At 54.6% G+C, this 25,727-nt stretch overlaps 8 protein-coding genes across 8 annotated transcripts; 5 read left to right on the forward strand and 3 right to left on the reverse strand.

The window, feature by feature from the left end:
- Window positions 1-43: 43 nt before the first annotated feature.
- Window positions 44-2,336, forward strand: PHYSODRAFT_247100 (hypothetical protein; the record flags this gene model as incomplete). Its single annotated transcript, XM_009536817.1, has 3 exons — window positions 44-194; window positions 273-805; window positions 879-2,336. 3 exons carry the CDS (start codon window positions 44-46, stop codon window positions 2,334-2,336), a joined length of 2,142 nt encoding a protein of 713 aa, XP_009535112.1.
- A 482-nt stretch (window positions 2,337-2,818) lies between these two features.
- PHYSODRAFT_523306 (hypothetical protein) lies at window positions 2,819-4,705 on the reverse strand (the record flags this gene model as incomplete). Its single annotated transcript, XM_009536818.1, has 1 exon — window positions 2,819-4,705. One exon carries the CDS (start codon window positions 4,703-4,705, stop codon window positions 2,819-2,821), a length of 1,887 nt encoding a protein of 628 aa, XP_009535113.1.
- A 1,754-nt stretch (window positions 4,706-6,459) lies between these two features.
- On the forward strand, window positions 6,460-8,061 carry PHYSODRAFT_318558 (hypothetical protein; the record flags this gene model as incomplete). The annotated part of the gene is made up of 1 exon (XM_009536819.1): window positions 6,460-8,061. The coding sequence occupies one exon, from the start codon at window positions 6,460-6,462 to the stop codon at window positions 8,059-8,061; it is 1,602 nt and encodes a 533-aa protein (XP_009535114.1).
- A 585-nt stretch (window positions 8,062-8,646) lies between these two features.
- PHYSODRAFT_409143 (hypothetical protein) lies at window positions 8,647-8,929 on the reverse strand (the record flags this gene model as incomplete). Its single annotated transcript, XM_009536820.1, has 2 exons — window positions 8,647-8,753; window positions 8,839-8,929. Coding segments are annotated over 2 exons (198 nt in total), but the record flags the coding sequence as incomplete, so codon positions are not given.
- A 207-nt stretch (window positions 8,930-9,136) lies between these two features.
- Window positions 9,137-11,475, forward strand: PHYSODRAFT_318559 (hypothetical protein; the record flags this gene model as incomplete). The annotated part of the gene is made up of 4 exons (XM_009536821.1): window positions 9,137-10,199; window positions 10,274-10,650; window positions 10,709-10,975; window positions 11,458-11,475. 4 exons carry the CDS (start codon window positions 9,137-9,139, stop codon window positions 11,473-11,475), a joined length of 1,725 nt encoding a protein of 574 aa, XP_009535116.1.
- A 1,154-nt stretch (window positions 11,476-12,629) lies between these two features.
- PHYSODRAFT_522096 (hypothetical protein) lies at window positions 12,630-15,395 on the forward strand (the record flags this gene model as incomplete). The annotated part of the gene is made up of 5 exons (XM_009536822.1): window positions 12,630-12,725; window positions 12,785-13,014; window positions 13,103-14,095; window positions 14,168-14,478; window positions 14,527-15,395. The coding sequence occupies 5 exons, from the start codon at window positions 12,630-12,632 to the stop codon at window positions 15,393-15,395; spliced, it is 2,499 nt and encodes an 832-aa protein (XP_009535117.1).
- Window positions 15,396-15,465: 70 nt separating this feature from the next.
- Window positions 15,466-17,589, reverse strand: PHYSODRAFT_247101 (hypothetical protein; the record flags this gene model as incomplete). Its single annotated transcript, XM_009536823.1, has 1 exon — window positions 15,466-17,589. The coding sequence occupies one exon, from the start codon at window positions 17,587-17,589 to the stop codon at window positions 15,466-15,468; it is 2,124 nt and encodes a 707-aa protein (XP_009535118.1).
- Window positions 17,590-21,245: 3,656 nt separating this feature from the next.
- Window positions 21,246-22,775, forward strand: PHYSODRAFT_522834 (hypothetical protein; the record flags this gene model as incomplete). Its single annotated transcript, XM_009536824.1, has 3 exons — window positions 21,246-22,004; window positions 22,288-22,363; window positions 22,390-22,775. 3 exons carry the CDS (start codon window positions 21,246-21,248, stop codon window positions 22,773-22,775), a joined length of 1,221 nt encoding a protein of 406 aa, XP_009535119.1.
- Window positions 22,776-25,727: the final 2,952 nt, after the last annotated feature.

Raw genomic sequence — 25,727 nt, forward strand, 5'->3', positions numbered from 1 at the left:
AACGGAGAAGAGGGGCACCAGTATTTTGCAATCGACTATTGATATGCGCGAGGAGGAAGCCAAGAAGGCGTCATTCCGCAGCGAGTGGACGAGTTGCGTGTCCAAGAAGCCGGCGGGATGGCGCGCGCAGTGCCTCGAGATCCTGCACAAGGAGGGAAGACTCACACTGCTGCTCGTGATGCTCGGCATCTCCGGTAAGTTCAAAGCTCCCTCACCGAAATGGCAAGCTTCAATATGCTGCACAGACGCGCTCACGGGTTGTTATATTGCAGCCTCCCTGGTGGACGACATCATCGACATGGTCGTGCTGGGGCTGAATCGCACTCGACGAGAGCTCCTGAAACTCGCTGGCTCGAGCGACGCCCCCTACGCTGAACTCGCAGTCTGGGGCGCGTTCACGATCGTCGTGGCGACGGCGAGCGTCAAGTGGACGGCAGTGTTCGACCCCATGGCGGCGGGCTCCGGGATCCCCGAGATGAAGAGCATCATCTCGTACGAGCGCCGCGAGGACGCCAGCAGATCCCTCCGAGCGCGTACGCTGGTGTCCAAGATCGGTGGACTCGCACTCGCTCTCGGCAGCGGCGTATCTCTGGGGAAAGAGGGACCGTTCGTGCACACGTCGTCGATCATCGTCCATCGACTGATGAAGCACTTGAAGTGTTTCCTCCGGATCTACGACAACGACTTCATGCGACGCCACATGTACGACGTAGCGTGTGCCGTGGGGGTGACCACGACATTCCGAGCACCCATCGGCGGGGCGCTCTTCGCCATCGAAGTCACGAGTACTGTGTTCATGGTGTCGGTACGTAAGACACGGAGGGGTTTCGCCACGACAATCCACTGATCTGCCGTCACTTTTCACGTTGTCGCCGCAGAATTACTGGCGCGCCTTCGTAGCTTCGATCAGTGCCTTGCTAGCCCGTCAGGCCGTCTACATGGCGCATCAGGACTGGGTTGCTGCACACCACGCCATGTTCGCTACGAATTTCGCGTCCGAGTCGTTCGCGTTTGCTGAGATCGTGGCGTTCGCGGTGTTGGCCGTCCTCACAGGCTTCCTAGGCGCGTTGTTCGCCTCGGCCGCAACAGCGTTCCGACTGCGTTGGAAGGCTTGGGCAGCCGGTAAATCGGCCGTGCTGGCATCCTGGACAATCCTGTTCCCACTTGCGGCGATCCTCTGCTTGCCAGTCGGCATGACGCGCTTGACCTTCGGCGATATCCTGGGCGATCTCACGAGTTCAGAGTCCAAGCTCCCTAATCGATGGCATGCCGATCTGTCGACGTCCGTGTTCATCGTGCTGCCCCTCTCGGGGCTCATCCGCTTGGTCGTGACGGCGATGTCCTTCTCCCTGCCAGTCCCCACAGGCGACTTCATTCCGACATTCATAGCTGGGGCCACCTTCGGTCGATTCTTCGGTGAGGTCCTTCGACTTGCCTTCCCCGCCGCTGGAATCGTGCCGGGCGGATACGCATTGGCAGGAGGAGCGGGTTTTGTCGCTTCAACTACAAACACAACATCTGTCGCGGTCATGGCGCTCGAGTTCACGGGGCAGTTCGTCTACACGATCCCGCTCATTCTCTCGACGCTCATCGCTTCAAGTGTTGGCTGCGCGCTCCGGGTGTCTGTCTACGACAGTGTCATCGCCAAAAAGGGATTCAGCCACGTGCGCACACTGGAGCTGCAGGACCTGAAAGCTCGCGACGTCATGCTGCGGCGATTCCCTGCTGTTACGCTTGAAATGGTCCGGGCAGAGCTCGAGTGCGTTCTCAAGGCAACCGCAACGACCACAACAAGCTTACCTGTGGTCGAGAACCTGGACAGTATGATGTTTGTTGGGTGCATCCGCTGTAAGGGCATTGAAAAGTTCATCCGGATGTCCTCAGATGCCGAAAATGGTTCGAGCCTGCAGCTTCGCACAGCGCTTCAGCTCCCTGAGCAGGACGACGCCACAATACCTGCAACAAAGCAGCCATCCGAAAAAGACGATGGCATGCTTGCAGCCTCCGAGGCTAGGCAACCGGAACGAGCGTCGGCAGTGGAGGAAGTAAATTCTACCTCTGCAACCTCAATTGCCAGCGCTGACAACAGCCCACTAGTAGCCTCCGATCACTTGACAACAGCAGAGGAGGCCATCAGCGGGAGCCTGGGCCTCGTGATCGACTCCACCGCGCTTCAAGTGGACCCTGACACGTCCCTACAAAAGGTTCACCTGCTGTTTGAAATGATCAAGTGCTCGAGCATCTGGGTCACCCGGCGCGGCAAGCTCGTCGGGCTGCTACACCGGCAGAACCTGCACGCCCGCATTGCCGAGCTCAAGCGAAGAGATGCCTTGTGAGAGTTTGTCCGTCTTTACCGGCTCGCTCCGGACACCACCTGCCAAACTGACCTGGCAAACAACACATGCACAATCGACTATTCAAATATATCGTGGCAAGACAAACGCACCCAGGTCGCTCCATATGCACGCGACTGGCCCAGCAGTTTCTTGGTTGTTTTTGGTTTGGCTTCTTACGCTGCTTGACATCTTACTTGACTTGTTCCCGCTCGCTCGCGCTCTTGCCCCCAAAATCGATAATGTAACACTCCTAGAACTGCATCTCTATCGAGAGCATCGAAAAAAATTGCAGAAAGAAGAGAAAACAGTGTTTAGATATGTACTCTCGGTAGCATGAGTATAGTACAAATACAAGGGGGCGAGCAGCTTCCTGCTGCTATACAGCTTGCTGCCGCTGCGATCATGAATAACTCAGGAAGCTGCCGCTCGCCCATTCACGCCACGCCCGTGGCGTCACAATGACCAGTCAAAGCATCACAAGGCTAACCTGTAGTGTTGTGGTGTCGTCCGCTCTTCTTGGAGTACGGGTAGCCCAGAATGTTCAGGGATTCTCGGCTGTAGCCGCTGCTGCGCTGCGACGCAGACAGATCGGTGTTCTGCGCCATCGGGTTGGACGCGTAGCTGTCCCGCGTCGAATAGTCCGTGGCCGGTCCACTCGGACGCGAGCTGTACGAGTAGTTGTCCTGCGCGGGCGGGGCGTTCGACCTGCCAGACTGCAGTGCCGTGTTATTCGACAGCAACGACGCGTTCGTGTTGCGCGGTGCCGTCGACGCGTAGCTGTCCGCGCTCGAGAGCACCGACGCGTTGTTGTAGCGGCTGGACTCGCGGCCATTGGACCTCATCGAGTTCTGCTTGCTCGGGCGGCGCAGGCTGGTAGCTGGGACGTAGCTCTGGGGAGACGTCACCGTGTTGGCGTACGGGTCAGCGGCACTGTACGGCTGGTACGCCTGCGAGCCAAAACGACGCGAGTCGCCGCCCGTAGACGTAGCACGGGCCTCAGACTCCCGCATGTCGTCCACATCGAAGCTTGAGCGTTCCTCGTCATTCTCGTCGTACTGGCCGAAACCGGAACCCGACCGAGGCACAACCGGTGCAGCGAGCGTAGGAGCAGCCTTGACGTTCGACACAGTGGAGCGACGAGGGCTGGTGGCCATGCTGTTACTGTACGCGTACGTCGGGGGAACGTACACAGGTTCAGGCGACGGGGTACGGTCCGAGTCGTGCGAGGACGGAACCGACGAGTGGTCCGACGCAACGGGCGACGACAGCGAGTCGACAGCCATCGAGGCAGCGACAACAGCAGCGGGGACGGCGTTCAACTCGGGTGCAGGCGCGTGCGAGCTCGTGTCACTCAAGTGCGAGCTGGGGCCCTTGGAGCTGGCAGCCGGGGAGAACGACTCGGCGTAGTCCACGGTCGGCGAAGCAGGTCGGTGGTTGTCGTCATTGTCCGAATGGAAAGTGGAGGCGCCCGCCGGAGCGGCCTTCGCCGTAGGGGACAGGTACTGGTTCTCCACGTCGTTCGCAGGGTCGGTCAGGTCCTTGGACGCACGGTTGCGGCGTCGGATGAGAATAACCGACCCCACGATAATGAGCAACGCACCGACTCCGCCGCAAATGCCGCCGATAACCGCTCCGTTGGACGAGCTCGACGACGAACTGGTGTTTCCGTCGACACCGTCCGCCGTCGACGCCGAGTTGAACTGAACGCTGGACGTGGCGCATCCGGACGTGCTGGTGAACGCAAACGTGCCGTTCAGGGTCTCGCCGTCGTCCGACGTGACCGAGAAGTCCAGGTTCTTGTACCACGTGCTGGACGACGAGCCCGAGTTGGCCGAGTACAGGAAGCTCGCCGACGTGCTGGTGGCGTTGACACCGGCGATGGTGGCGGCCGTGATGACCTTCTGCGAGTTGTAGAACTGCAGCGGCACGTACGTGGCCGAGGCGCCCTCCATCAGACACGCCTTGATGTCGCCCGACATGAGCGACGTGGGGCACGTGCTGAACTTGTACGAGACCTTGGTGCTCGAGTCGGTCGTCTCGATGTCCAGCGCCGTCATGGCGTCGGCCGAGAGCTCGAGCGAGCCCGACTCGCAGCCGTCGCACACGTCCAGCACGTAGGCCGTGGTGCTCTTGGTCGAGTCGTCGTCGCGCGTGATGGTGATGCAGCGCGCGCAGGCCTCGTTCAGCGAGTAGTCGGTGCTGGGCACGGACGCGTAGTACTTGAAATTGTCGCTCGACTCAGAGATGCCCTTTAGGCGGCAGGTGCCGTACGTCGGGTCGCTGATGTTGTAGACCGACACGGCGCCCGAGGCGGCGCAGAGCTCCGCGAGCGCCGCGGCGGCCGCGGCCAGCGTCCAGCAGCTGCGCATGGCGAAGGTCGATGGTCGATGGACGAGTGGGGCGGAGGCGCGTGAGAGGGTCCTTCGGGGGCCTGTTGGGTTGTGTGAAGAATGTACCGAGCTGGACAAGCAAGCCGGTCGGTCCGTGGGGGAGAAGAGGGCAGAGATGGGGAGGAATACGCCGCCGCTGGAGCTCGTGCGCTCGCTGGCGTTGGTCACTCGCTTGCTGTGCCTCTCGTCTTTGCGCTGCGCTTTCGGTTGTGAGTCGGCAACCGCATTCGATCGACGTCGAGGCCTGAGCTGGCTCCTCACCGCCGGTCGGGGCGGAATCGTGTGCTGCTGCCACCGAGCGCAAAAAGAGGCGCGTAGGGCTCGGGCTCCGAATTATCCTGTGGGGCACGCAGTAACTTTATCGTTTAGTTTTGACAGGTTGGTGGGCGGTTAAATTTGATCAGTGAATTCAAATCAGAGATTATTTACAACTGTTTTATCGAGGGATACGATTTCAAAAGGGGAAAGTAGATGAGTATGCTCGTCAGCTGCGTGAGCTACCGCCACCGGACGGGTCCGAGTGGGCCGTTGCAGGGATTGTGGTGAAACCAGACCAGCGGTTCATAAGATCGAGGGCTTGCTTGCCAGGCAAGGCAAGTTGCCTGGGCCACGGATGTCTGATCGATAAGGACGCGTCGTGTTGCCGTGGCGCAAGGTGGCGCTACGCAATAAGCGCCCGCTAATTTGGATTTTTGCCGTCTGAGGGCGGCATCACTGCGCTCACTGTTGATCGCTGCGCGCTCGACCCCGCGAGCGGCGCGGACGACTGACAGGCGGCAGCCGCAGTTTCGCAGTGAACTACAAAATGCGATGCCGACTGGATCGCGCTGCGCGTTTGCAGCCAGCCAGCCAGCCAACAAGGATCTCACCGTCGCCAACTTTTTCTGAAGGTGCGGCTGGGTTCGAGCTCGCTTCGTATAGGGCTCAGCTCAGCTGAAGCGAGCAGCCTCCTCTTGACAGATATCACAAGGCTCGCGCTGGCGCGCGGATCGTGATCGGCTCGCCGCTGTCAGGAATCAATCGGCAAATTTTGGCTGGGTCCGCCGGGACCATGTCCGCTTGGAAAAGACTTGCCTTTTTCTGTCGTCTTTCCACCCTGCCGCGCGGGACTCGCTCGCTCACCTTGAGTTGACAACTCGGCCGTAGATATCGTGGCGCGGCGGCAATTCGCTCGGCGTGGCCATCGCTGGTGAGCGTCATCGACGCTATGACAAGCAAGCTGGTTTCGGCGGTTGAAGCTTCTGCAGCTGAATGCGGCCCGACGGTGGCAATCGTAGTTGATGGCGGCGCGTTCGTGGCCTCGGCGGCGCGCAGATGGTCGCCCTGCTCGAGCGGACGATTTGCTCGACACGCTCGACAGTGGCAGAGGAAAACTCCTCGTCACGCGTGTGCAATGAGCGTTTCAAACTGCAGTACACACTGCAGCCGAAACCGCAACACGTGCTGAAGCGATGACAGCTCCGCATGGTTGCCGTGACAGCCTTCGAGGCGCGAGCGAGATCGGATGCGCTTGTGAGCTATGACTGGCCGTGCTTGCTCAGTAATTACATAGGCTAAGGGCGTCCTTCGGCTTTCGGGGTGCCAACAGCGGCACCATCGAGAGGCTCTTTCGAGCTCAAGCTCGCAACCGTGATGACCAAAACCCTGATTGTGGCTCCCATCCTGAGCTCTACACCATCGTTACACCACATTGATGTGGCAAACGCCACGATCTCATTGCACTATCGGACACCATGGCTCGCGCACTGCTGCTCCTCGCCGCTGCGCTCGCCTTCCTGGCGCCGGGCGCCGCAGGCAACCGCCGGTTCGCTGACGAGCTGCCGCGATGGGACTTCTGGCCGCCGCTCCCGGGAGGCGCGCGCTTCACAGGCAGATACCTGTCCTCGGAGCCGGGCGGCATCCACTTGAAGCGTCAGAGCTTCGAGCCCGGCGACCTCTTCGAGCTGCGCGAGGACAAGCCCAGCTCGAATGCGCTGCTGTACGGCAGCGTGCTGCTGGACCCTGTCTTCCCGGCGGATGTGACGACAGACTCGGCCGTTCAGGCCGCGTTCCGGGCCGCCGTAAAGTCCATCAAGACGCACGCGAACGTCCACGTGTCGCCCGAGATCAAGGTGGCGCAAGCCACCGTATTCCCCTTGAAGATCACGGGCGACAACGGCGAGTCGGAGATGTCCATCCTGCTTGACAGCACGGATGCCAACGGCCAGATGTACCGCTTCACGAGCCACGTGACGTTCGGCTTCAACTTCTACTTGACGCTGGAAGACGCCAAGTTCAACTTGAGGCATCGGGTCGTCGTGGCGCTGGACCGGGAAGCCGAGCACAATGTCTTTCAGCACACGTTCGGCCCATTAGAAGAAGCGGCAGACGCGGAGACGGACGAGGCGGTTGAGTGCGGTCTCGATGGTGAAGACGAGTGCTCGGCCGCTCCTTCCGGACCGCGTATCTTGTCGTACAATGTCTGGAACACGAACCCTTCGTCGGACGTGTATGGTTCGGGACGTCGGTGGCCACAGTATACGAAGCGTCTGGACCACCTCGTCAAGTTTGTGAATGAAGCGCGGGCTGGAATCATCGGCTTCCAGGAGGTGCGCTATGACGGCGTATTCGGAGAGCCTGGTAACCACGCGCAAGTGAAGCATCTCGCTGATCGCCTGCCTGGCTATCAATACGTTTATCAGGCAGCTATGAGCTACTTGAACTCGAGAGTACCCTACGAGCGGATTGAAGAGGGCCCTGCGATCTTCTCCAAGTATCCTATTGTCTCGACTGATTATTTATTGCTCAGTCGCGATCCGAACGACCCGAACGACTCGCACCAGCGGCTGTGCCTCCACGCTGTCATCGACTATCCGCAGTGGGGAGAGATCGATGTGTACGTGACGCACCTGTCGCTGAGCGAGCGATCCAGGGAGCAGACCAAGGTTGAGATCTGGGAGTACATGCGCCAAGGCAAGGGCAAAACGCAGGTGCTTCTTGGCGATCTGAACTCCGAACCTCAGTCTCTCGGTATTCGCTTCCTCAGTGGTGAAGCCGAGCTGCTTGGCCAAACAACGGATATGAAAGACGCGTGGCTGGAAGTGCATGAGGAAGCTGAGCCTCGGTCGACGGATCCGATAGATCGGCAGCATAAGTTTACCTTCCCCAGTGACAGTCCGTCCAAGCGTATTGACTTCGTGCTGTATCGTGGCGAAGGAAAAGTGAAGGAATGCGAGATCATCGGCCAGGAGCCCACGGAAGATACCAAGGACTACCCAGATGATGTTGGCATGCTTCACCCGTCCAGCCCGATATATGCGTCGGATCACAGAGGCGTTGTTGTCGAGTTCCAGTGAACGATGCTAGTCTTGTCCAAGCGCTGAAAAAAAAAACGGTGACAGCACAGCCGCTTCGTGTACCTGTGGTGCTCATGGACGACTTCGTCATGCTGGTGAGTTGATGTAGATTCATTCGTGTGGGCCGCGCCGCATATGCTGATGCTGACGTGGATAGAATTTCGCTGGTCGAACACGAACTACAGGTGAACCGACCCGATGGCGCTCACATTTTACATACTTCGTACCGCCTGCTAGAGTTCTATGCCGCTGCTTACCACCCTTCTTTTGTCGCCTTCAACGAGGCCTGCTTGAACAAAGCCGTCTGTTCAGCGAGCAATTCTTCACGCGACGCAGTCTTCGAAGCCGCCTTGCGCGATGCTATCCGTTCCTTCTTTTTCTGCAAAATGCCGCGGCGTCAGTAAATGGCTTTGCAATGTGCATACCTTTCCATTGCTCTAACCTGGTTCTCCACGTCCAGCGATCCCTGCAGCTCCTTAATCTCTTCAGCATATCGTTGCATCCCAAGGTTCTGCAGTCAGTGCATGACAACATCAGTATGGTCACGATATATCGCCTGCGTGCCGAATGAAGCCTTTGCCACCCTACCTCCAGCGCGGCCGTCACGTGCTCCTGTGAGATGCGATAGTTTTCCTTCTTCGCAGCACCCTCCGCCACTCTATTGGCCTCTTGTCCAACCACCTGCAGGAACTCTGCAGACGCAACAAGCACACATCAATCATCAATCAGCAACGATGCGCTCCCGAGCATCGTATCCACCACAGCCAGCGACTGTACCGCCAGCGCACTCGTTGACCCAATCGATCGTCTCCTTCGAGATGGCCACGTCGTCCCCCACCACGTCTCTCAATAGCTTCTCGATAGCTCCTGCAAAATATTCAGTGCACACATACACGCAGTCAGCCAACCCTCCATACACCCACAGCGCCCATGCATCGCGCCGCGCCACCTTTGGGTAGGGCCATGGTCGCCAAAACGTTGTTGACAGTCAAGAGCTTTCGAACTCGGCTAATTCCGATTTACAGTCAGGAGTGATGGTCTTAGAAGTTTCCCTCAACTTCAACATCTTCTCGCAATGGGGCGCCAGGTGGTGATCCCGCAGCGTAGTGCGCACTCAGGCGCAGAGGGCGGCGCAGCAGCCGATGCCGACAAGAAGGAAGGCGCGTACTGGAGCCGTGAGCTCGTGGTCCCGTCCAGAAGCCGCCAGGTGAGTCGCTTCTGGCTCGAGAAGGCGCTGGTGCTGACCGACGGCGTGCAGCTCTTCGCGCTCATGTGGCAGCTGTCGCAGCCCTGGCCGTGGCCCGCGCGCTGGCTGGAGGCCACTCGCTGGGTCAACGCGTTCACGCTCGACGTCTTCAGCTTCCGAGCCACGGGCGCCGCCATGGGCTCCACGTCGCAGCCGTTCTCGCTCTGGGGGGAGATGCCCAACTACTGGCTCTACGCGCTCGTGTGGGCGCTGGTGCCGTGGAGCGGCGTGCTGGCGCTGCAAATGGCCAAACGCTCGTGGGCCAGGCAGGGCAGGAGCGACTGTTTGCTGCTCAGTGTGACGTGGGAGAACGTTCTGCTGCAGATAATGCAGTTCCTATACGTGCCCGTGGGGTTGGCGGTGCTACGGCTAGTGAACTGTGACGCTGATGGAGCAGTATCCGTGGACCCTACGGGAATGAGCTGCGGAGGACCTGGCCATGTGGCTGCAGTGCTTCTAGTGACGTGTGGCTTGGGTGGCGGGTTCTTGGTTGGCTTGCCGTGGATGTTGCGGCGGTGCATTCGTGACTCGATGGTGCATACGAGCGTAGAGAAGCACGAACGGTTCGTGAGGGGGAAGGAGCTCGAGTTCATATTGGGCACGTCGGATTCGTATTTGGAGCTGTCTATGCCGCAGTTTGCATCGTTCCGGAGACACTCAGTGGAGATGCCGGTGCAGATGTGTCTCTCGAAGCTGGCGCTCATGTTAGATTTCTCGGTTTTGCGATCTCCACCTCCTTCAATGGCGAACCAGGGAATACAAGGCTCGCTCTTTGTTATGGGAGTGGTAACTATGGCCGTGTACAGGACGTGGAGGTATCCGTATCGCTGCAAATCTACGTCGTATTTGGCGATTTTGGTCGACTGGATGCTTGTCGCCAACGGTGTATTCGGTAAGATGACTTGATTTCCTTGGCCTTGCCAGTGCTGATCATTAACCAAACTATTTTACTGGGATTTTATCTAGTCTTGCTGTGTGCAAATGGCGTCCGCAGCGCACTCACAGTTTCAACATCCGTGACCTCGTCGTTGACGTTCCTGAATTCATGCTTTTTAGTTGTGATCGGCTTGGTGGAACTGCGGGACATCATGCTGTTGAGTCTACATTCTGAACGCTCCAAAACTATTGAGCTGCTTTGGCCAACGAACGCTCAAATGAAGGAAATCGTCGAGTTTGGTCCGCAAGTATCATCCTGGGTGAACACGATTCATAACGCACAGAACGCCATTCTCGCCTCGCTATTGGTGATACCTTCAATGCGGTCCTACGAAGACTTGAAAAAGGCGCTTGACCAAGTTGAAATCTGCTACGAAGAAGCTGCTCGAAGCGACCATTTGTTGATGGTACGTCATTTCGTAGTCTGATTGTCTCCTATTTAGTATATTGACCCTTTATCCTCAGGGCCAGCTATACGAGCTCTCGCTTTATGTTAATGAGCTCTATGTGGAGGCGGTAGCGTCCAGCCCTTTCCATCGGAACGGTAGTCCAACGACAGAGTTAGCTGATCTCACTGGTGTCCTGCAACGCCGGAAAGATCGACAAGTGCTTCTTTCGACACGAAGCCAGCGTGTCCTGAAGAAGCTGCACATTGCTAGGAGCTGGTCACGTCAGACACAGTCATATGCATCGGCAAACACTGATCGAATTCGAAATCACAACGCAGTCGGTGTCCAGGCATTTTTAAACGCCGAGTCGAATAATCATGAAGCTGCTGCTGTGGCAGCGACAGCGGATTGGAGGCCTGTGAACTCTGTCTTCTGTTTAAAGTGCAATGGCTCGAGTAGCAAGCAATCTGGACTACTTGTCACAGTTCTAGCGTGGAGTGAGTCGCTCGGTTTAGTTCGGTGGTGCTCGATGCAAGACTCGGTTAATCATGAAAACTTCCAAGAACAGTATTTTTCGCTGTCAAATGCCAAACATAACGGAATCTACGGTGAACTGGTGTCATGCGGAGAAGCGAAAAGTAGCGCAGCGATATTGCAGGCTCTAGAATCTACGTCGAAGCTCCAAACAATGGTCGACGAAGGAGTGCCGTCTGATTTGCTTAGCAGTCGAGCATCACAAGAGTTACCAAGTATCCCAGCGTTTTTATAACAGGTTGTTGATTTTAATAAAGCGACAGAATGGCTTTCACCAGGATGTTACCACAGCACGTGACGACCAACTGATTCTACAGGTTTGTCGTGGGCTTCAAAGCAATAGTTCCGGCCAAAAGGAAGGTGCTAGCTGTCCAAGATGTATTCGGTGGTGGAGAGGCAGAAAGCGCACTTGGCGAGCCGTTGTAGGTACTGTGAATGCTCAATCGAGTTTGACGAGACGATGTCGGACGCAGTAACTTCGGGTTTGAGCACCCAGACTTCGTCTTTGAGGCACTACCGCAGTACCGACGATTGTAGACTGCAGCGAAATCACTCCGAAGAGGGGCTGTGCGTATCGAGCGCTCCTGCAACTGGAACAAGTTAATGCTGGATGCTTGGATGGTCGCCGTAGGAGAACCAAAATGCTGAAAGTATTTATCGGCGTCGAAAGCGATCGATTTGCCGATGTTGAGATTTATAATTTCCATGTCTCTTTTGCGGTCGAAAGCATCGTCAAAGCTTTCAAGTGAGGGTTTGAAGGTCGAGTCAGTAGCCTCCGTGGATGAAGACATTGGCACGATTTCATGACCGGAGAGGATCGTCCGAATAATACTGAATATTCGAACATACGCGTCTTGTGTAATTTCCTGAACCCACTGAGAGATATGCCACAACAACATTGCCTTACTTAGCCCTGTATAGCGAGATAATACATTTAACGTACTTACCATTTCTGCAAAGTATAAAATGGAGCAGCAGAAGCGGTTGAAGTCAAGACTGGAAAAGGCCGACGCATCGCGCTGCCACATTTTGGCCAGAACGGCGTCGTTTGTCTCTTCATCCCAGCAAATGGTCATCTCGTACAGCAACGTCGAGTACATGCTCTCGTATTCCTCGCGCGACATGGCATCCGGATCTGCACGAGGAAGGAGCTTCCAACACCTTTTCATTTCCTGCAGAGTCCGTCGGTGGTTGCGAATCTGCGTGCGCTGGCGAAGAAGGTACTCGTGGAAATGCTGCACTTGCTCCATGTTGTCATGTAGCAGTCAACCCTGTTTCAGCGTTGTTCCCTGGTTAATTCAGACTGGTGGCCGTGAAGATGCAAGACCATAGCGCTGACCAACTTCAAGTGCATGATCAGCTTCCTATAGATAGGAAAAGTGAGTGCCTCGTTTAGTGTATTTTCAGGCATCACTAGGTTTGCACTGCAGTCGGGCAACTCGTCCAAGCAGTCTGGTGCAGGAATGGGTGAGGCACTGGAAGCTGCAGAGCGAGTCCGAGTCGTCGTCCGAGTTCGACCTCCCAACGATCGCGAGCTCCAGCAAAATTCATGTCACCATGTAAGTTTGTGTTGGTTGAGTGTCAGGTTCGTGTAGCCCTCTGACATGTTGATCGACAGACATTGAATGTAGACGACGAAGGTGGGCAAGTGTTCGTGTGCAAGCGAAAATCTGACAACGAAGTAGATCGCGAACTTCGATACGCGTACGACCGCGTGTTCAACGAGAAAGCCGACCAGGGCGATGTGTTCGACTACCTTCGTGACGGTGTTCAGCAAGTAGCCCAAGGATTCAACTGCACAATTTTTGCGTACGGGCAGACAGGAACCGGGAAAACGCACACGATGCTGTAAGTAAGCGGTGGTTCCGAACCAAAATGATTCTAAAGACAGGCGAAAAACTTATCATTTGTTTGTTCGGTTTGCTGTTTTACAAAGGGGGAACGACCTTGAGCACCATCTCGATCCAGCAACCTTAGATCCCGAGACCCCCGAGTGCTCTCCTAACTGGGGAGTAATCCCCCGTGCGATTGAGAGTTTGTTTGACGAGCTTCGTTCGATTAGTCGGCACGGCTCAGCTGGTGTCGTCCACTGTTCGTACATGCAGATCTACAACAACGACGTCTACGACTTGCTCCAGGATAACAAGCAGCGCATGAAAGACCCTTTGGCTGTACGGGAAATGATAAAGGGCAATGGGAAGCAGATCTACGTGAGCGGACTGTCTGAATTCCGTGTCACGAATCTCCAAGAAACGTTGCAGCTACTGAAGGCTGGCAACCGAAATCGGACGATCCGTGCGACAGCGTACAACGAGAAAAGTAGTCGGAGTCACGCGCTTTTGCAGCTCTCGATCGAAGTTGAGTCTCGTGGTCTGGAGAGCGCGACGACAATCATTCGACGTGCAAAGCTCAACCTCGTGGATTTGGCTGGCTCCGAGAAATGGGACACGGACGTTGTCATGGGTAGCGACCGCAGCAAGGAGCTAACCAGCATCAACCAGAGTCTGTCGGCTTTGGGCAATGTCATATCAGCACTCGTCAACCCAAAGCGGACGCACATCCCGTACCGTGACTCGAAACTTACACGGTTGCTCCAGGACAGTCTCGGAGGCAACACCCGCACGGTAGTGATCGCTACAATCTCTCCTTCCGAATCTGCTATTGATGAGACGATCTCCACCCTCCAATTCGCTGACCGCGCCAAGTGCGTGACGGTCCGCGTAAAAGTAAACGAGTTGGTGGACGACGCAATTTTGCTGGCACAAGCACAACGCGAAATTTCCAGGCTGAAGCTGTTGCTGAAGCAAAGCGGTTCTCATCAGCAGGTAGCTGCGCTCGAGGAGCAGGTGGCACGGTTGACTAAAGAGAAGGCAGCTCTTGCCGCCGAAAACCAAAAGCTTCGGCACGCTGTCTCGAATCTTCGCAAGGCGTCAGCAGTGCATACAACTAATACCGCCGAAGAGAAGGAAGCTCCATCGACTACTAAACGTACGAAACTGAGTATTGTAGCACAGCATCCCAGTCCACCAACTCATCGAAACATCGACCATGTCGATGGTCGACCCCACTCATCGACGTCGTCATTGCAGCTAAATCAACTGCGCCTCGAATTGAAAGCGCTAGGAGCTGAAACACGAACGAAACCCGAGGTTTTCACAGCGTTTGCGGACCACGACCACGGTGATGAAGAGAACGAACGGTTCGAACGAGCAGCCAAGGCCCAAGAACTTATTTTGCAAGAGATTCAAACTGAACGGCATGAGCTGGAACGGCAGCTTGAGCTCCTGTCTGCCGGTGGTGACAATCAAGATCGTGATCATGTAGCCGACAAGACTGAGGAGCAGCCTGGCCGAAGAGAAGCAGACCCTTGCCCAATATGCGGGAATGACATCGACGACCACAGTGATACCGAGCTCGATCGTTGCATCGAAGAGGAAATGAACATGGTCAAACAGCAGCGCGCTGCTGCACTAAGGCCAGAGCCGCTGCTTGACCGAACTCCATCGGAGAAGAAGATTGTTCAGCAACGTCCGAAGACAGACAACGTAACTCCGGTTCAAAGTAGAGGGCCTGGAGTTAAAGCCATTCCTCGTTCAGCTGCGTCTGACCCGCGACTCCGTCGAGTCTCCACCTCAGCGCATGGCAAACCTAGCCCATATCTCACAAACGCCGTTCGAAAGCCCTCGACTCCTCCCCAAACGAGAGTTGCTGCAAAGCCAAACATTGGAGACAAGGGGGTGAACGAGGGAAGGCTGAAAGAAGCCTTCTCCTCCGATACTCCTGACGATGGTGACAGCAACCAAGCAGACAGTCAAGCGCCATCGCTATCACCACCACAGCAGGCACCCATTCCAATTCTGCGCCAAGGACACAAAGGTCTGAAAGCCTTGAAGAAATTCCGTGCGTCGTCTCCATACAGCGCCGCTGTACCTCGAAAGGAGAAGCGAACGATATCCCCAAAGGCAAAGCATGAAGTATCAGCAGTTCCAAGCAGACTTGAGGCAGAGGCTACCCGTCCTACCAACCTCATCGTCAATTCGGTGCGAGATATCGGGCTGGAGTTGAGCGTTTACAAGTTCCGATACGATTGCTGGTACAACTGCACCATCGTGGGCTTTGACCGGAAACGGCGCATGCATTGCTGCCAATACGACTGCGGTGACAAGCAGTGGCAGGACCTCTCGGGGCACAAGGTCAAGGTCATCGGAAGATCCGACGACTCGGGCTGAGCGCGTAGTTGATCACACCTAAGACTTCTGTAGAGATGTTGAGCATAATCATACCGATGGGTCTATGTATTTACTTGCCATACTTATGACGGTGAAGAGCACCAGGCAAGCGACTCAGCACCTTGAGCCACGGGGTCTCGACGATGATCATCTCGCTCTCCGCGACAAAGTCGACGAACGACAGGGGGCGGTAGCGGTTGACCACGCGGCAGAAACCGTCCTCCAGCTCCACCAGCTCGCCCTCGGCAGCGTCGTTCTTGCCGTCGGAGTCGGTGCCGACGCTCATGGCACGACGACGGGCCTTCTTGGGCGGGCTCTTGGTGGAAGCGCCCATGTTGATCTGGTACAGACTCTGCTGCGAGTACAGGTACAGGAAGTCCGGGTTGGCCGGGTCGAACGTCATGCCCTTGAGGCTGCGGCCTTCCACGAGCTCTTTGGGGAACTGCTCGTGGTTCTGGCGGTACCATTCCGAGAGGCCCTTGGTCTCCACGTCGTAGCACACGAAGCTGTTGGACACGAGCGTCACCACCAAAGTCTTGCCCGACGGGTTGAAGCCTATGTTGGTGTGCATCTCGCTGGGGCGAGGCAGGTGGCAGTAGAACTGCATCGAGTCGAGGTTGTAGATGGCGAGGTTGTTCGACGCGTCGCCCGTGGCCAGCCACTGTCCGTCCGAGGAAATGGTCAGCGAGACAAGCGGGGACGGCTCACTAGCTTCCACCTCGAATGTCTTGAGCACCTCCATCTTGGTCAGGTCCAGCACGCGAATCTGGTGCGAAGCTGAGGCGATGACGAGACGAGTCGAGTCGGGCGAGAAGGCGAGTACGCGCGCCGGACCCGCCACACTACGCGGCAAGTTCGTGACCTTCTTGGGCATGAAGTCCTGCGCCATGTTCAGCTCGAACAGCTTCAGCTCCTGCGAGTTCGAACACGCAACGAAGGCGGCGCTGGGGGCTAACGCTGAGCACGACAAGTTCAGCGCCTTGCCCACGTTCAGCTCCAGCAGCAGCTTGTGTTTCTTCGTGACGGCGCCAGTAGCGCTCGACTGCGTGGCGAGGCGCCACAAGTCCAGCGACGTGGGCTTCTGCACCATGAGCACGCGCTCCTCGTTGGCCAGCGCAATGGAACGCGGGTACGGCATGGACGCGATCTTGGCGGGTCTGGACACGTTGAAGGAGTTGCCGCGGTACCACACGAGCTGGGTGTCGATGCCGCCCGAGACCAGAACGGAGTTAGTCCCAGCCGAGAGCGCGAGCGCGCGCACGTCGTGACTGTGTCCGCGGTGGCTGTACGAGTAGGCCCAGGTGCTGTTGCCGCTCTCGGCGACGGAGCGGCGGAACTCGACGACCTGGTTGTCCACACCGGAGGCGAAGAGCTTGTCGTTGTTCTGGCTCACGCAGATGGCCAGGATGTCGGCCGTCAGGTGCGAGAACTTCTGCAGCAGCGTTCCCGTGGGCGCGTTCCAGAAGCAGAGGCTACCGGTGGAGTCGCCGCTCACGAGCGTCAGGTCGTCCAGCACCTGCAGCGCCCAGACCACGGCCTTCTGCTTGGCCAGCGTCTCGAGCGTGATCCGCGACTCGTTGCGGCCAGTGGCGGCGTTCCAGCAGTGGATGATGCCGGCCTCGCTGCCGGAGAAGATCTTGCCCGCCTTGGAGTGCCAGGCCAGCGACACGACGCGGCCGCCCGTGGTCAGGAAGGCCTTGCTGAAGTGCAGCTGGTCGTCCGCGAACGAGAAGAGGCGGATGCGGCCGTCCTCGCAGCCCACGGCCAGCTGCTGCGTCTCGGCGTCCAGCACCATGCTCCACACGGGGCCGCCGTTCGAGTCGGTCACGTGCTTCTTGCAGAGCCGCGTCAGGTCCAGCTCCCAGAGCGTGCCGTCCAGGGACGCGGCGAACAGGCGCTCGCTCTCGGGCGCCCAGCACAGCGCCGACACCTGCGCCTGCGCTGAGCCGGCCACCACGAATTGCAGGTGCCACTTGCTGCCCACGCGCCAGATCTCCACGTCGCCGTTGGCGCGCGCCACGGCCAAGCGGTCGCCGCCCGGGCTGAAGCTGAGTGCGTGGATGGCGGCCGGCATCCAGTCCACGAAGCGGCAGCGGTGCACCTGCAGCGTCGTGTTGGCCTTGGTGCTGTCGTCATCGGCCGCAGCGGGCGTGGCCTTGCGCTTCTTGGCCACCGAGTTCTTGGGCGTCGTCATGGCGGCGGCGGAGGGTAGCGGGGACGTCGAATGACACACTGGAGCTGCTCGCTTCTATTGCATACCTGTTGGTTGGCTGCGGGGGCTTTGTTGCGCTACGTATGTTGCTTCACGTATGTTGCTACAGTAACACCTCCCTAAATGAACCCCTCTAACTGACCATGTGTTCCCTATCTGGTTAGGTCCTCGACTGCAAACGGGATTATATGGATTTCACTATAGGTGTTCTATAACTGATCATAAACCTCTTTATTCTCTTAATGGTCGCAATTGTTGGCGCCTCAACCCTTAGATCCAAACTCAAATATTGTTCTCAATCACTTGCCAGCCTCCTCCCACGTATGTCATTGCTACCACTACTCCCGCCACAAGAAATCGAGCGAAGAGAGAAATTGTATTTGGGATGCTAAGTTGGAACAAAGAGTTTGCAGTAACTGCAAGCTTGTGATAAATAAGCTAGCCACAGTATTTTACAATCAGCGCAGCGTACATATATATTTTACGAAAAACTAAAATATTATGATGTCGAGACAACTAGGGGCTATGCAGTAGATACCAAGCAAAAGATAAAACTGCAGGCATGGTGGCAGGATATCGGGACAACAAATATTCCAATAACCTCGCTCACGTACAACCTGAGGGGATGCGATTCTGCTAATACCAATGAGAAGAAAGAGTAGGAACAGACAATACCGCGCCTACCGTTATTGGTTGAGTTCTGTTTGTGTGAAGACGAAACAAAACAAGAGTACGAAAATGCTGGAGGGGTACCAGGTAAAGAAAGCCCTTGTGCACCTAACATCTGAAAATGTAGCCATTAGAAGTGTAGCCATTTCTTTATCTGATCAATTCTTTAACTGAAACATCGTATTAGACCGAGCGAACTGGGTGTCATTTATAGAGGTGTCACTGTACAGGGGTCACGATCCCCTAAACACGAACAGCTGGTGTAATGTACATAAAAAGTACTACCAAAAGTACTACCACCATTTCGCTCGGTTTCGTCGGTTTTGGTCGGTATACCGACGTTCAGCGCTGACCGCTGAATTGGTACACCGGCAACAAGGACAGACTAATTTTGAATTCAACCTAATTATGAACATTATAAAAAAACTCACAAACCAGCGTGAAACCTATTGTTTTAATTTTTCGATGAACTCATAGACCAGACTTTTGAAATCACATAAACGATGTAACTGCGGTGAATTATTCCAATTTCTTTAATCAGATGATACGGAATAGGGGAGTGAAGAAGTAGTATGCTTAAAACAGATAAATTTGTTCCGAGAAGGACAATTGTAAACGTTGGTGGGGCCTGAATACAGCTAGAGACTGGCTAGAATCGTGGCACTAACAACAGACTTACTGTAAATATTTTTAACAGACTAATTAGGATGCTGTCGATTTCTGCAGTACACGAATTGGCCTGGGCCAGACTAATGTTGAAGCGAGACTGATTTTGAGCCAGACTCAATACTGTAGGCACTGTAGACATTATATTGTAATGAGACATAACATTGTTTTCCCATAATTATACTGATGGTTAATGCAATAACAACTCAAATATTAAAATTTATTTCAAAAAATACTTTAGAATGTCAGCCCATTCTAAACATTTTACTTATGGTATAGGATGCTGATTAGTTGTGTTATCTAGTATCAGTGCATAAATAATATTGTGCGAACCGGCTAAAACGCCCATCTGTAGCAACCCCTTATTAGACCTCAATCACTTAATTAATCAGAGTACAAATTAGGGCTGAAATCGATCGTGGTCTAGATGCATCGCTTGGCTGCGTGATTGCCCAGTAAAAGGTGGGCATTCTGCTCCAAACGCGGCTATACCAAATTGACTTCCATAAAACAATCGCCTAAACTGCACATTCACTCACGTATGCCGCAGGGCGCGATCGATTTGTAAATCGATCGAGTTAAATCAGGGTGCTAATCGATCGGTTTACGACCAAAATTGGCAAAAGAAGTGGTTTTCACAATAATACACACATCGATAAAATTGAATTGTAGAAATGTGTTCTCATCGCTATACGTTTTTGTTTTCCTTACGTCACAGAAAAGCTAGTTAACAAATAATTGCTCTTACAAGACGTTGGGCAACTACTTTTAAAATTACAACGTTGTTTTTACCAATCCAAATGCTATACCGGGAAAGAAAACAAGAAGAAATCTATTTTTGGAAACAAAAATCAGATCATTTTTACGCTAATTTGAGCACCAAAATTTGGTTTTTCAAAATTGATCGATAGATCTCGCTGCGATTTTTCGATTCATATACGTTTTTAGCACCAGAAGAGTACTCCGCGCCAAGATGTGGGCATTTGAAAATTTGAATTTTTAAATGTCGATTAAGTTCAAGTTTTACTATTGACTGTCTAAGAGTAATATTTGGCGCTGAACACGAATATACACTCGGTTTCGCCCAATGATGCGTGGAACACCTTCAAATATGAAGATAAAGATAAGTTCGCATGACCGCGGATGATAACGAAGTGACTACAGAATTTTCATAAATATACATATGGTACTATCGTTTCGTTACGGTCGCGCTCACTTGAACCAGAATTTCTCACCTTCTATCGCACCGATTGGGGAGATTAATGGCTCAAAATGATCCTCTTCTGACAACACTTCCCCCTCTTTTCGTCCCTGCAGCAGATAGTTCGTTTTACCGCTGCTGGCGCGCCGCGCATGCTAGGCGTTCTGTTTCAGGTTCGCACTTGGGATGAGGATTTGTGATTGTGAATGTGAAAATAAAACCAGCTTTTTCTCAGCGCTTCACTTATGTCCGATTTCAAGGTTAAAAATTTGATTGGCCCTAGCAAAAAACTCAAAATGGTGGATAAGTATGATTTGGTTTTGCGTGGTCTCAAATGAGAAAGACCAAAGTAATATTTCTGTGTGGTACAGTATCAATATCATCTTGTAAGAACATGTTATGTAGCAAGCTCAATACTTACGCTGATTTTTACCGAGCAAGGATAAAATATTTGGTACGATATACGATAGGTACAATTCCCCCGTGATGGTAATTGTTTTCGACTAGGTATGCAAATTAAAAATACATTACTCAGCACTATTTGTAATGGATCTACTTTGGCTCACTACTTTAGCTTACACGTATGCGCACGTGTATGAGGAAGCGTAGGTTTTTTTTCCTTGAGTTAAGTATACTCGAGATCCACGAGTATACTTTAAACAAGATAAAGACTCCAAGTAGCGGGTTTTGGTAAAAGATGAGAACTGCTATTTTTGTTTAATGTTTCTGACTTCCTCTAAATGTAATATTCTAAACTAGGAATCTGCCAACGGCTGGTTGGCAGGATTCTGCTAACATGCAAGTCACTCATTGGCTAAAAGATGCTGCTTTCAGCCAATAGGAATCCTAAATGTGTATGGACCACCCGTCGTGGTGGTCGTAAATGTATGTAGCATTTGGTGTATCTACACCAAGGTCGAGAAAGTCTTTCGAACCTCTAACAGACGTCGTGTCTGTTAGAGTTACAAGTGACTGTAGCCACTTGTGCGTGTAACCCTGTTACACCATCCCCCCTCAAGGTTAGACGCGCCGAGTCAATCAGGAAATTGACCACTGGTCAATTCTTCACGTTGGGAGAAAGAAAACTCGATCTCATTCCGCAATGAGCTCGCCTCAGAAGAAGACCGCCGCTGCAGCAGAGGAGAAGGCCTCCGCCGGGATAGAGACCATATCTGTCCCTCAGTACTTCAAGCGTCAGGAAGCAAAGCGTTACGCTCTTGCTGCCAAGGCTACGGCGGGGACAACTCAGCCGGAGATTGTCCTCGAAGGCTCCTCTGTAGACAACGACGCCGTTGACTACGGGAACGGCGACGTGGAGATGGAAGAGGGCGAGACCTCATCAAGCAGGCGCAAGAAGTCTATCGACAGCGATAGTCTCGACCCGCACGCCGGGTCGAGACGCCCTCGTGAAGGAGATAACTCGGGCGCTTCGAGGTCGAAGCGTTCGCGCGGCGAGAGCGACACTCCGCTCTCTGCTGCTGAGGCTTTAAGTAACCCGCGTGATGTGGCGCCTTCAAGTTCTCCGCGCGCTGCTCAGGCAACGCGCGATCCGTGGATGCCGTCTGCGTCAGAGATCGCAGACCGCGTGAGCAACACCGTGCCTCCAAATGAAATCCCGCTGTACGTATGCAGCGGCATCCACGACGATGCTGTACCGGGGGAGCAGTACTTTGATCCGTTAACGAATCAAAGGCGCGATTACTACATCGGACTCTTCCACGAGCTCCGGTACTTCTCCAGCAAGAATACTTCTTCTCGCAGCAAAGTGCCTGCCGCTCAGGCACTTTGTCAAAGTTGGAATGCTTTTGTTGAGAACTTTAACAAGAAACCGGCTGCTTACTGCGAGCGGGTTAACCCTTTAGTGATCAATATTATACTTGGTTTTTGTATACTGAAGTCCCTATAGTAAAGTGTAAAATATGCATAAATGCTTGGTTTTGCGCCGCACCCCGCAGCATAATATATCATTTTGCAGGGATTTACCAATAATTATTGCAATTATTGTTGTAGAACCTCGCAATATGCTTGGTTTACGCAAGTGATATAATAGGTCAAAATCAATAGAGAGGTGATTTGATTGGATAAAATTTGTAAAACCAAGCATATTGCAAGGTTTCAGGACCACCAACCACAATAGGGTTAAGCATGCCCGTGAACGCTTTGGGACGTTCTCGACGCGCGGGCGGCTGGAGCAGCTCCACAGATCTTCTGTGGACGCTGGTATATTTCATGCGCTGTGCCCGAAGGCCAACAGTGCACGCTGTGCTTTCCGGGTGCGGCGCGCTTGAGCGATCGCGACTTAAACGGGTACACGACGTTTCGTGTACCTGCTAGTCTCAAGGATCTCCGTGCCAAGTTCCTGGCACGCGAGGAACGCGACGATCGTGGGACTTCGGGCGCTGCAGGTGACTACAGCGTTCGCACTACCTTCGCGCCGACAGTGCGTGGTGAGCTTCGCACGCCCTCACCATTTCCGGAACGTACTGCAGCAGAACGTCCTGCAGCAGAACATCCCGCGGCAGGACGTCCCGCCGCTCCCATGTATCTTGGTGGGTCGGAAACCCTCTCCAACGAATACGATAACTGTAACGGGGTTACACGCACAAGTGGCTACAGTCACTTGTTACTCTAACAGATGCGATGTCTGTTAGAGGTTTGAACACTTCCTCGACCTTGGTGTAAGGTACACCAATGGCTACATACATTTACGACCACCACGACGGGTGGTCCATACACATTTAGGATTCCTATTGGCTGAAAGCAGCATCTTTTAGCCAATGAGTGACTTGCATGTTAGCAGAATCCTGCCAACCAGCCGTTGGCAGATTCCTAGTTTAGAATATTACATTTAGAGGAAGTCAGAAACATTAAACAAAAATAGCAGTTCTCATCTTTTACCAAAACCCGCTACTTGGAGTCTTTATCTTGTTTAAAGTATACTCGTGGATCTCGAGTATACTTAACTCAAGGAAAAAAACCTACGCTTCCTCATACACCTGCGCATACGTGTAAGTCGTAGTAGTGAGCCAAGGTAGGCCTATTACACCTGGTAGCACTTTGTAGTCCGTCCAACGACCGACTACCTGAACGTTCGTACGGAGCTGTACGAACGAGGAGCCGAGAACCTTTTCATGAGCGCGGAGGTGCCCATGGAAAGCTCCACTTTGCCTGCAACTCATGTTGCACGCGCTGAATGCCTCCACCTGTCGGATCCAGAGTGGGAGGCACTCCAACGACTGTCAACAGTCATCGGGGAGGCGGCAGTAGCTGGGATGCTGCGTACGCTATCGCCGACAGAGCAACATGGTGTTGCTCTGGGGTTCATCATGAAGGAGCAGCGTGATGCTGCTTCCTCTACCACGGTGGCGTCAGAGACGACACCGCGTGGCCAATCGTTGAAGCTAAACGTGAGCAACTATGTCGGAAGAGAGGGCGAGCCTCTCCTCCGTTGGCTTGTCGAACTCGACACTGCCATCGCGGCTCGACGTATCGTCGACCCGTTGTCTAAGGTTGCGTTCGCCATGTCATGCCTTGGCGGACGAGCGAGAAGTTGGGCGTATGGACGCCGACTCTCTGATCCTACGTGCTTCAGCACGTAGGAGGGTTTCAAAGAGAAGCTCAGGCAAGCGTTTGAGCCCCCCCCAAAATGAGTTTCGGTCGAGGGCAGAGTTCCTCGACCTATAGCAGGGTAACCTTGTCATCTTGAACGTGTCTTCGAAGAGAGAGAGCAACTCTCTTCGTGCTTTGGTTGATTCGGGCACGTCGAACAACTTTGTTCGACTACCAAGTCTATTAAGGCTTGACTTCGAGGTATCTTCACATATGAAGATCAAGAGTTTGTCGAGACCTTTATCGTCCTGGATCTGGACGATAAGTTTGACATTGTATTGGGCATGCCGTGGCTTGCACGGCATGATCCGGGCATCGATTGGGAGAAGCGCACTCTCGTGCGCTTCGGTCGCGACAGCGGAACCGTGAGCGATGGCCCTGTTGCCGCTACGCACGCACCGACAGGTGAGCGCGACTCCCCACTCGAGACAGCGCCTAATGCCGCTGTTCCGGAGCACCCTGGGCGCGCGCGAGCACGCGCGCAAGAGCAGCAAGCGTCGGCGTCGCCGCCGACGGCTGAAGGAGAAAACGTGTTGATCTCGGAGATCGACACCCGCTTTTCAGCGAATCAGGAAGAGTCTCCAACCTCAAGGGGCACGGATGACGCAGGCGAGTCACACGCTTCAGCCGTGGAGGCTGACGCGAATCTGATTGGATCAGTTTTGGCCAATAATAAGAGCCAAGGTGACGAAACGCCGTCGACTCCGGAAGTCGATGGCTTGGGTGAATTTGATTCGTCGGCTCCGGGAGCTGACGCACCCTCCGTAACGGGGGTCTCCGCCAATGGTTGGCGTCGAGGTATTGAAGTCGCATCGACTCCGGGAGTCGATAGCTTGGACGAATTTGATTCGTCGGCTCGGGGAGCCGACGCACCCTCCGTAATGGAGGGCTCCGCCAATAACAGGCGTCGAGGTAAGGAGAGCGTGTCGACTCCGGGAGTCGATGCTGCAAGCGGTGCGGACGGTTGCAAACGTCCCGCACCGGAAAAACTTGCACCGATACCGCGACAAGATGTCATCATCGATTCGATGGCCAGGAGCACTATCTACAGTGCTCTTGATCTGCGCGATGGGTTCTATCAGATCCTCATGCGTGAGAGCGATATCCCTCTCACGGCAGTGAGCACGCCGAGCGGCATGCTCTGGGAGTGGCTAGTGATGCCGCAGGGCCTGAAGAACGCCCCTGCGACCTTCAACAGGTGCGTGACGCACTTGTTGCGCTCGGTGCGCGACTTCGCACCGAGCTACTTCGACGATGTGTTCGTCCACAGCCGGGCTGCGGACGGGATGAGCGATGTTGAGATGCCCAAGGTGCATCTCCGGAAGCTGCTTGCGCTCATGCGCAAGCACAAGCTCTATGCAAACCTGAAGAAGTGCATCTTCGGGGTGAGCGAGATACCCGTGCTCGGGTGTCTCGTTGGGAAGAACGGTGTCCGCCCTGACCCTGAGAAGGTCAGAGTGGTCAATGAGTGGCCGACGCCGTCGAACGTCAAGGAACTGCGGCAGTTCCTTGGCTTGGCCACGTACTTGTGTAAGTACGTGAAGGACTACGCGGGTATGATACGCCCGCTGTCCCAGCTCCTGAAGAAAGACGCCGAGTGGGTTTGGACTGCTGAGTGTCAGCAGGCCTTCGGTGCAGTCAAGCGGGGCTTGACTGAGGCGACGATCTTGGCGGTGGCCGACCAAGATCGCCCATTCCACGTTGTGTGACGCATCCGACTTCGCAATCGGATGTGCGTTGATGCAGCACGATCACGAGGGCCGTGATCATGTCGTCTACTACCAATCGCGTCAGCTGAAGCCAGCTGAGCGCAACTACCCGGTACATGACAAGGAGCTCCTTGCCATGAAGTACGCACTCGCGAAGTTCCGAGTGTATCTACTCGGAAGCAAACCGTTCGTGGTCTATACGGACCACGCGTCGCTGCGGACGGCTGTGAAGTCGCCGCACATCTCGCAACGGATGGCGAGATGGC

This window comes from Phytophthora sojae, assembly GCF_000149755.1.
Source record: "Phytophthora sojae unplaced genomic scaffold PHYSOscaffold_9, whole genome shotgun sequence".
Taxonomy (NCBI): domain Eukaryota; phylum Oomycota; class Peronosporomycetes; order Peronosporales; family Peronosporaceae; genus Phytophthora; species Phytophthora sojae.